Genomic DNA, 9,946 nt, shown 5'->3' on the forward strand with positions numbered 1-9,946 from the left:
ATAGCACAGCCCTCCTTCTAGGAGGGCAGACTGGAAGTTATTTCTTAAGTGACTGTTGGTTTTCCCTCCCCTCTCGTCTCTTTTTATATCCATGCTCCATCTCCCTCTATGATCCTCGTCCTCGTGATCGTCTCTACATCACCGCGTCTTCAGGTGGCTCGTCCCTGGTCAATTCCTACCCCCTCTGCTCGGCCTCCTCTCGGATCCTTCACGTTTCTCCTCTCTACCACAGGAACTTCTACCTCGCCTCGCACTCTTCCCTCCTTCCGATATGAGCTTGCTTGGCAGGTTCATATCACAGACTAATTTTCAGGTTCCACTTGCTTGGCAACCTGAAAATCTATTTTTATGTCCTCTTGATCAAATAGGATTGATCTGACTGATTATGATCCAACAATATCAAAGTCATTTTATCAGCCATTTTATCAAAGTCTTCACAATATCATTTCTTTGTTTTCATCTGATCTGATCACCAGTGTCTAGCTCCATTTCACTTACCCACATCATCTCCTCCTTACCCGTTTGAGTTCTCTGGGAGGAATAAAACAAAAAAAATTGAGATTTCAGAGAGAAACTGAGAGCATGACTAGTAAGAACAGTTTGAAAACAAAGAAAAAAGACCTTGAATGACTCTTTCACCTCCGGTACATTGGCCTGTATCCATAAACTCCATAGGGAATTCCATATTGAGGTAGCTGCCAGCCAATACCGCTCACGCGGCCTTCACCGCCATCTCTTCCTGCATTCAAATAAATGAAACAGATGTAAATCTCCATAATGAATCCTTTTAAGAAACAAACCTGATTTCCAGGCTCAAGATTTTTGATATTTTAAAAAGGCAGATGTAAAATCCAGGATCCCCCGGTTTGATTATTTTTTTCATTTATCTTGGTAACAACATAAATACTTCAAAACAATGACACATCCCTCTATGAAAGGGCTAGCATATTGGTGTATAAACTTTGATTTCCGAATTGATGTATGAACTTTTACATATGTTTCCAATAGATATAGAAACGTAACAATTTTGAATATGATTTTTTGATTTTAATTTCTAATTGAAGCTATATTAGCACCTCAGTCTGTTATGTAATATACTGAAGCGTCTCAATTAAAATTTACAGAGATTTATCAAGAGAGCGAGTAGCTTACTTTTTTTTGAACGTTTCTGTATCTGGACTGTAATGCGGTGACCAGCTAGTTCCAAGGGCATGGCCTAAAAGATATTTTTTCAAAAGAGAAATCTGATATGTCAGACTAGAGTTTTTTATTATAAAAATGCAGACACTAAAATCCAAGATCTCTGGATATTATTAAATTTTGATTTCTCGAAAGTAGTTTTATCACAAACTCAAAAACTTTGACATGAGAAGGTAACCAATAAATGGTACGCTCTTCAGGAATGTTTTCCACAATTATCATGTCAAGGGGCGGCCCACTCTTACTTCATCTAATTTTCCAATAAAAAAGGATTCAAATTACTTGATCAGACTACCACATGGGAGTGGAACAAGATAAAAAAAAAGCATAGGAAAATATAACAAATACCTCGACTGCTGCTTGCACCGAGCTCGCAGACTCAAACTCAACAAAGCAGAAGCAATAGTTGTCCCGCTGTAAATAAACATTTCACAAGGACATAAAAAAAGATTCCGGAATGCAAAAGATTAATAAAAATAAAATCAAAGGATGAGAGTAGATGACAGGAAAACAGACCTTGTTAACCTTCATTTGAACACCCCCCTGTCTTATAGGTCCAAACTTTTTGAAAAGGTTTTCAACCTCAGCAAGAGTGGCATGCCGTGGTATATTCCCGGCATAAATTGTATGGCGTTTCTCTGCGACCATATAACATTAATACAAGGAGAAAAAAAATAGTTTCTTTCATATAACTAGTTCATAAGATATGAGAGTTTCTTTTTTTTGAAGAAAATAACCTTCATAAGATATGAGAGTAATATTGGATAACCTTCATTTTCTGAATTGTTTGCTGAGGGAGATTCAGCAGTTTCTGGTGGAGGACGAGCAAGTTTCTCAGTACTGAATGGTTCAACCTTGGACTTAATCGGAAGCACGTTGCCAACATATTTGCTCTTGTTCGAAACATTATCCTTGAAGAAAACAGAAATTGTTAAAAAATTTAGGTTGAAGGCAAATAACATATCTTAGAGGAAATGCAGAAGAAGGAAACACCAAAAGTTTATTCAGGCCTCCCAGGTTAATTTTCAAATAATTATATCCTTATTATTCAGCAATGATGTGTTTGAAAACCGCGGACTAAATAATTTGATTTATTGGAAAGAATATAATAATAGCTCAATTGCCAGATTTTATTTCGGGAGGATGATGAGGAATTCAAAAGTAAGGATTATAGTAGATCTCCCAACACAGTTTCTTGACATTATGAAAGCGCATCATTCGGGAGAGACACTAAATTTCTAGAAAAAGCAAGAAGTTCATTTCCACTTGGCTCAATGACTCAGCAACGATGTGCTAAAAAAACTCAAACAAAAGAGGTTGAATAATTGTTAAAAAATAAAAGAATTTTTCGCAGATAGATGACGGATTCATCATTGCTAAATAATAAGGATATAATTATTAAAAAATAAAATAATTTTTCTCAGATATCTAGTAAAGCCCCCGAGCAGGATTATGATTATAATGAACATAGTTGACGGATTCATCATAGACTCATCATCTTATCCTCGTCATCTCATAATTATTCTTGTTGTGAAAATAGATGAAGAAATATGGGGAAGACTATGACAACGGCAAGATTAATGGCAACTTTCACACTCTTCAAACTAGAATATAAAGTTTAAAAGGTACATTTTTTGCTCCAAAAATTTATGTGATGGCGACATAAGTTGATAAAAACATTCTGAATATTAAGGCCTAGCTAAAATTTTAGTTTCTTTCACATGGTTTGAAAATCAAGTAGCTCGTATCAATAAAAAAGATAAGATGACTAGTTATCGTTTCCTTAATTTTATGACATCAAATCATTTTGAAGACACAATTTCTAAAGAAGGAAAAAAAGTTCAATTCTACATGGCTCAACTAACTTACATTTGACACGTATGACTTCTGGGATCCGTCTTCTTCAAAATTTTCCAGTGATTTGTTAACAGTAGGATCATCATCTTGTTTAGAACTTTCCGCGTTGACTTCCAAATCCTGGCAACTGTGACTCGGAGAAACTTAAAACTTTTCATGTTAGAAATAGGATGATTAAATTTCCAGGATTAATGAGGGAACCAAAAGCTTCTATAATCAAGTATAGTCACCTGGATCCGATGAAGTATTTTCATGCAAATTACTGTCTCCCTGAACTTGGCTTCGACTTGATAATTTCAAAATGTCATTCAAGACATAGAAACCACCGTTTTCTTGCGGAGCAAGACAAAAAGTCTGACAGAATTTCTGCACAATTTTCGTCTGCCCAGTAAGGCTTCCAGTCACGAGAACAATCACACAGTCATTCATGGAATTTTGTGCATCAACGGTCTCTATCTCAAAGTTGCATTCCTCATACTTCAGAGATAGGATTTTTTCATTAATGCCCTGCGAACAGAAACACCATCAAATCAAGTGCAGCGTTTATATTTTCTTACCCTTCATCTTCATACATACCAAAAGCTTCAAAAACGCATAAGACAGACGGTATTATTGGACCGACCACTAAGGGAAGAATGCTCACTAGTCAAGCTCAAAGCTAGAAAAAAATTCTTGTACTAAATTCTCAACTGTATTACATTCTTTTTTTAATGAATAACCAGTTTAAAAAATGCATCTAGACTTCATGAACGTAATGATAGTTGCTCGAGTGGCCTAGAGGTAATGGCTGCATACTATTTCTGACAACTATGAAGAAAAACTTGGAATCTTTCTGTGGGTCATGCATTTTCTTTTGCTGAAAACTTTACTTCTCGTTGTATTTTACTTTTCAGTTGATTTTCCTTTACGCAGTTTTTTCTTTGAACTGGTGAGTTCTCCTAAAACATACAAGAAGAATTACTTGAGTTTCTTTTCAGAGTCCCTATCTCTCTCCAGGTATGTCTTCAGTAATCCCTTCCTCCCTACAGTTTCCTCAAAGTTTCTTCATCCATTCATCTTTATACCTACATCTACCGCCTGCAAGACCAAAAAATAATAATAATTCTACAGAATTGTAAAGATAAACTTCAAAGGCAATGATTTTTTTTCAAAAAAAGAAAGACAAGGAGCACAACAAATAACAGAAAATAACGTTCATAAAAGAAAGAAAAAGCAACAGCAGGAACTCACTGGGAATTAAAATCAATAATTAGACATCCTAGAGGCAGTCTAACAAAATTGAGTTTGGAGACCTTACTTCCATTGTTGTGACCGATGACATAGTGCCATCAGGATCTGGATGTGTAAGTATACTTGCATCCTTGTAGAATTTTTGGGCCATATCTGGAAAATGATGGATTATAGTGTAATATTGTTCAACGAAGGTTTTGCCAATCTGTCAAATTCCCAATAATATGAGAGATAAATGACATAATCATAATTTAAAATGTTATCACAAAGCCAGAAATAATATCACATACCAGAGAGGCAGATGGGCGAGAATCAAATTTCCCATCCTCTGTTGCCATAACTGCATATTCAACGAAGGTGAATTTTAGTGAGAGAGAAAGAAACTTGTTCAAAGATTCTGTCAATTTTTCATGTTTCGTATGACTAACTTCACAGATTTTTTAGGTTTCTTCCATCGATGCAAGAAGGAAATAAATCGAACAATAATGTTTCTTTAAGGAAGAAAAATCCGCAGACAACTACAGAAGCCCATTTTCGTCAACAACGAGGAATTAAAAGCTGTAATTAATCGCATTCCGAGCAATAATTTGCGACAAAAAATAGGGAATAAAAAAATTAATTAAACGAATCATGTTCTTAAATTCATCCCAAGAAACCCCGTGGCGTCCCCTCCTTCGACTTCCAACTATAGGAAAATGCCACACGGCTACAATAAAAGAGAAATGACAACAAACCGAGTCATGTAGACTAATTATATGAAGAACAGATGAGATCTAATGGAATTTGGAAATAGAGATATCAAAAGAAAGCAATAAGAATGGAGATCAAGATAGAGAAACAAAGAGAGATTTTCTTACCTGCCCCCCCGACCGAAATCAAGACGACAGCAATCAAATTACAGGTGTGATGATGATTGAATTTTCAAAGCTGTGATCAAACTTTAGAACAATTTGTCATTTTTTTCTAACTTATATAGTGTTATTTCGTTTTATTGCAAATTATTAGATAAACTCCTGCGCTTATAGATTTTATGTTTAAAATTCCTAAAAGTAGATAATTGCGCGGGTAACTCTTTCCCGCCAAAAGTCCCAGTTTTTTGAATATATAGGCTGATAAACGTTTAATTAGGATTGTGTCCCTGTCGACTTCTTCGAAATTTTCTTTTTCTAATAAAATATTTTGCAACGGTTTTGTAAAGAGAGTCCATATCTATATGACTTAAAATTTATATTTTTCATATTTTTCGCCAGCGAATTGTCAAGGTTATTGAAAATATATACTCCATAAAGTTTAATGAGTTTTTGAAAAATATTTTAGAACACATTACACCTTGCTCTTAGATAGGTATTCATATATTGTTTGCATGCGCATACATATCAGAATCAATGCCCTAATAAATTACAATATAATAATGTCAAACCGGTGATATATGCAATGCAGCATATGAAGTAAATATAAAACATTTTTGTGGAGATCGATTTTCCATGATATTTACTTTTTCGGTTTTCATTTCTAGTTCACAACTTTAGTGCCATATTTTTTATTGATCCCTTTATGTTTTCACACTTTTGTCAGTTAGAAACATGTTACCTATATTAGAATAATTATTTCCTTTATGGTTGGTTAAAGATAACTATAAAGACAATACATTATGCCATCTCCAATTTATCCATTCCTTGCTTTATAATTAGATTTATTTTTACTGATTATTCCAATTTATCTATGTTCAAAAATCAAGGAAAATATTTATATTTACTAATTATTCCGAGCTTTAAAACTAGATTATGAGCAGATATCCAACAGTATTCCAGATTCTTCACACATCCAATCAAATATTAACACCCTGCTTTGAGAACTAGAATTGTTGAGATGGAATTCCTGCATTAACTTGGCATATAACCTCATCAACAACTGAAGAAGTCAAGACCAAGAATAGGAGATGAAATCACAGATTCACAGTGTAAGTCAGGAAATCACATTCATAGTGTAATCTCAATGATTAATAAGAAGATTTGAGTTCATTAAGAAAACTTCATCATAAATTAAAAATTAATTTCATGTCAAGAGAAGCTGAAGTACCTTATTCTGTTTTGGACTTTGTGGTCGTGCTCTATTTGTCAAATGGCGACCAATCACACCATTCTGCAATGATTAAATGCAGTAATCATTATGACAAGGCGCAATTATGGCATCGTAGATTGTTATGCCATAATGCGCAAATCATTATCTGACACGATGACATTTTTTTCGTAGGGAGCCGACGTGGACCAATTAGAAAGGAGTCATTTTTTGCAGTAAATACTGAAAAGAATTGAGAAAATAAAATTATAAAAAATGATAAACGAAAAGTCAAAAATTGTAGTAGTACACATGGTGCACACATATACCACCGCAAATCATTAAAAAAAAGGAAAAACATGTGTCGCATTAGAGACTGAAAAGCGAATCTTCCCTTTTTCTCTGACGTGAATAATACATGTCAGCGTGTCATTCACTTATAAAAAGAGAAAAAAATAATATTCCGTGATGTGGCGCACGGCGACGCCACGCCACATCATGGAATAATTAATGAACAAATAAAAAGTGTCTTTTGTCATTTTCCCCTACGTGTACATGTGGCGGCTTTGAAAGGTGCGAGCATTGAAGATGCGGTGACAAAGAATTTAGATGAGTTGACAATTCAACCAAAATGGAAAAAGAGGAAGTGTCAGTGATGATGTTGATGAGAGAGAAACACCAAGGGCTAGGATTGCTCAAAATTTAAACTGCGATATATGATGATCCACATGTTCGATTGAACTGAAATTTTCAGGGTTTCTTCGTCTCCCCCTCCTATTTCCATCCATGTCTCTGATCTATAAATAGAGGAATTGATCACTGTGAAAATATCCTTGAACTTGATTCCTTGCATGTGGGCTGATTGAAAGACAGTAAGTTTTTGAGATCCATCAAGTGTGTTCTTGGTGCCTTGGGTGTGTGGGAAGAAGCATTAGAGAAGAGGGGGAACTTACTGGCACTCGTAAACCATTGTGATCTTGGTGGAACTAGGGATAGGAAATCCCTTGTTCGACGTAGAATGAACGTTACGCTTTTCATATAGGTTCATTCGAGTTTGTTCGCGAATCTTTCACAAATGTTACACTTTTAAAAATGATCAAAAAATTGTAAGATCAGAGAGATAGATAGAGAGAGAGAGAGAGAAATGAGAGAGGGAGCAAGGGGGAGGAGCACGGGAGAGGGGGTGGAGAGAGAGAAATGAGAGAGGGAGCAAGGGGAAGGAGCACGGTAGAGGGGGTGGATAGAGAGAGAAATGAGAGAGGGAGCAAGGGGGAGGAGCACGGGAGAGGGGGTGGAGAGAGAGAAAGGAGAGAGGGAGCAAGGGGGGGAGCAAGGGGGAAGGGGGGGGGGGGGGAGCGATGAGGGAGGGGGCAAGGGGAAGGAGCACGGTAGAGGGGGTGGATAGAGAGAGAAATGAGAGAGGGAGCAAGGGGGAGGAGCACGAGAGGGGGGAGGGGGGGCGAGAGAGAGATGAGAGAGGAAGCAAGGGGGAGGAGCACGAGAGAGAGGGTGGAGAGAGAGAGTGAGATGAGAGAGGAAGCAAGGGGGAGGAGCACATGAGAGGGGATGGGGAGCAATAGAGAGAGAGAGGCGGAGAGGGGGGGCAGGGGAGAGGGGGGTATAGAGAGAAGCTAATATTGGTACTAGTCTAATTAATTTTATCCTTACAAGAAGCTAACAAGTTATTTTAAAGTTATATGCTTATCTGACCTATATAATTATTTTAGGAATTCATCTTTTCTAGGTCTAGGTTATCTTATATTTAATCATTTTCAATCACCCCCCCCCTATTTGACTATGTTATTTATCATTCTGATTGCTCGTTAACTTTTGTTCCTACTAAAATTTCTTGATTTATATGAGGTCAAATGTTAATTTTAAGGCTTATTGATAAGCCGAAAAATCACGTAAAATTACGTGGTCGTTGCGCTTTTTAGACTTATGCAATAAATTTATAATTCCCTTAATTACTAAATAAGAATATAGAGCAAGCAAGGGGTCGATCCGCAAGGAGGCAACAATTCAGAATTTTCAAACAATTTTTATGGATCAAGTCAAGTAATTTTGAATTTTGCAATATTTAATTCAATTAATATTAAATAATATTCTTAAAATAATCAAAATTAAGTAAAACTTAATTTTGATTTCAGTCAGATAATTCCAGATAAGAATATTATTATAATTTTAAGCTCATAAAAATATAAATTATTAATTTCCCAATTTAATAAAATTTATAATAATTTTCAGAATTAAAATTGGGAATTTAATAATCAAGAAAGTGATTTTTGAATTGGAGTTCAAAATGGATGAATTTTCGGTTCAAATTTTATTTTTAGGTTTTTTATATATTAAATTAAATTCCTAAACAATAAAAACCGAAATCTAGAGAGAGAAAAAATCAAATTAGCGGATAGAGAGAAAGTGAAGAAATTGGGGAAAGCCCCAATTTCGACCCTAAATAAAAAATGTAATGAAGCAGAAATGTCCTAAAATGATTAAGAATTAATTATCAAAAATCAGATCTCGAATCCAAATCAAAAAGAAGTGCTGATGCATTCAAAACATGAATCTAGGGCATGTACATTTCGCCCATGCCAAGGCGTTTTCGAATCGTTCTAGAAGATGATCAAATACAATTCAGAAACTTACAAATTTGATAAAGAGATCCAGATCTGACGACTTCCAGAATGCCTCCTGTGTCCTTCCTGGCAAATTGCTTGGGATAGCCTCCAAAAGTGATCTTCGCCCCTTTCCAGACCTCCATTTAAAGATCCAACCGTCTGGATTGTAGAGGGGGAAAAGACGAACCTACCCTCTAAATTTCAGCCCAATCGGACATGTAGATCTCAAGATATCAAGGTTTTAGTGAGAAAAAATCTGAGCCGTTGGATTTATTTATCTCTCCTCCAATAAGCTTGGAAATGGCGCGTTTTGATTGGCTAGCATGATTATTTCTCGTTTTCCGCTTTCTCGGATCACGCCCTGACACGTTGTTGTGCGCGTCGTCCGCCCGCAATCATTGGCAAGTGATTTCGTCATTTGAACGGCTAGGAATTCTCCACGTCACCCTGAAATAATAAAAACAAAAGAAAAGGACAAAAGGTCTTTTTAAAAAAAATATATATATTTTTTTATTCTCTTAGCCGTAATCTTTGACCATTCTTATCTCTTTTATTTTAAATCATAAGCCGCTATTCTTCTCTCTCTTCTCTCTTTAAATATTTTAAATCATAGCCTCTTATGTTGACTATTCTTCTCTCTCTCTTCTCTCTTTTATATATTTTAAATCATAGCCGCTTATGTTGACTATTCTTCTCTCTCTCTTCTCTCTATTTATTATATAATAATAACCACTCATTCTCTCTCTCTCTCTTTATTCTTATTTAAATAAATATATCCATTTATTCGCCCGGGCGAATGACGTGGATACTCCTTAGTAAATATTTAAATATATTATAAATGCCAAATAAATAATATATGTGTTATTTAAATATGTAAAAATCATTTCTTGGCTATATAATGGTCAAAAAATTATATAAAAATATGAAAAATTCCAGAAAAATCATGGAAACACTTACCAACCTTTAGCCAAGTATTTAAA

General features: G+C 35.4%; 1 protein-coding gene across 1 annotated transcript; it reads right to left on the reverse strand.

Annotated features, from left to right (window-relative positions):
* Positions 1-398: 398 nt before the first annotated feature.
* LOC144707818 (nuclear transport factor 2-like) lies at positions 399-5,218 on the reverse strand. Its single transcript, XM_078581065.1, has 11 exons — positions 5,145-5,218; positions 4,578-4,627; positions 4,355-4,492; positions 3,288-3,564; positions 3,070-3,200; positions 1,970-2,111; positions 1,717-1,838; positions 1,549-1,614; positions 1,153-1,216; positions 622-739; positions 399-531 (listed from the first exon to the last, which is right to left on the reverse strand). The coding sequence occupies exons 2-10, from the start codon at positions 4,623-4,625 to the stop codon at positions 636-638; spliced, it is 1,092 nt and encodes a 363-aa protein (XP_078437191.1). The 5' UTR covers positions 4,626-4,627; positions 5,145-5,218; the 3' UTR covers positions 399-531; positions 622-635.
* Positions 5,219-9,946: the final 4,728 nt, after the last annotated feature.

Source organism: Wolffia australiana, chromosome 9, assembly GCF_029677425.1.
Source record: "Wolffia australiana isolate 7733 chromosome 9, ASM2967742v1".
Taxonomy (NCBI): domain Eukaryota; kingdom Viridiplantae; phylum Streptophyta; class Magnoliopsida; order Alismatales; family Araceae; genus Wolffia; species Wolffia australiana.

What these genes read in the sequence shown, in the direction of transcription:
- LOC144707818 (XM_078581065.1), bottom strand. Translation starts at nt 4,625, where the DNA reads ATGGCAACAGAGGATGGGAAATTTGATTCTCGCCCATCTGCCTCTCTG. An exon ending in AAACAATTCAGAAAATGAAG is followed by an intron (nt 1,839 to 1,969) that starts GTTATCCAATAT and finishes ATATGGTCGCAG; the next exon opens with AGAAACGCCATACAATTTAT. An exon ending in ACAGAAACGTTCAAAAAAAA is followed by an intron (nt 740 to 1,152) that starts GTAAGCTACTCG and finishes ATTTGAATGCAG; the next exon opens with GAAGAGATGGCGGTGAAGGC.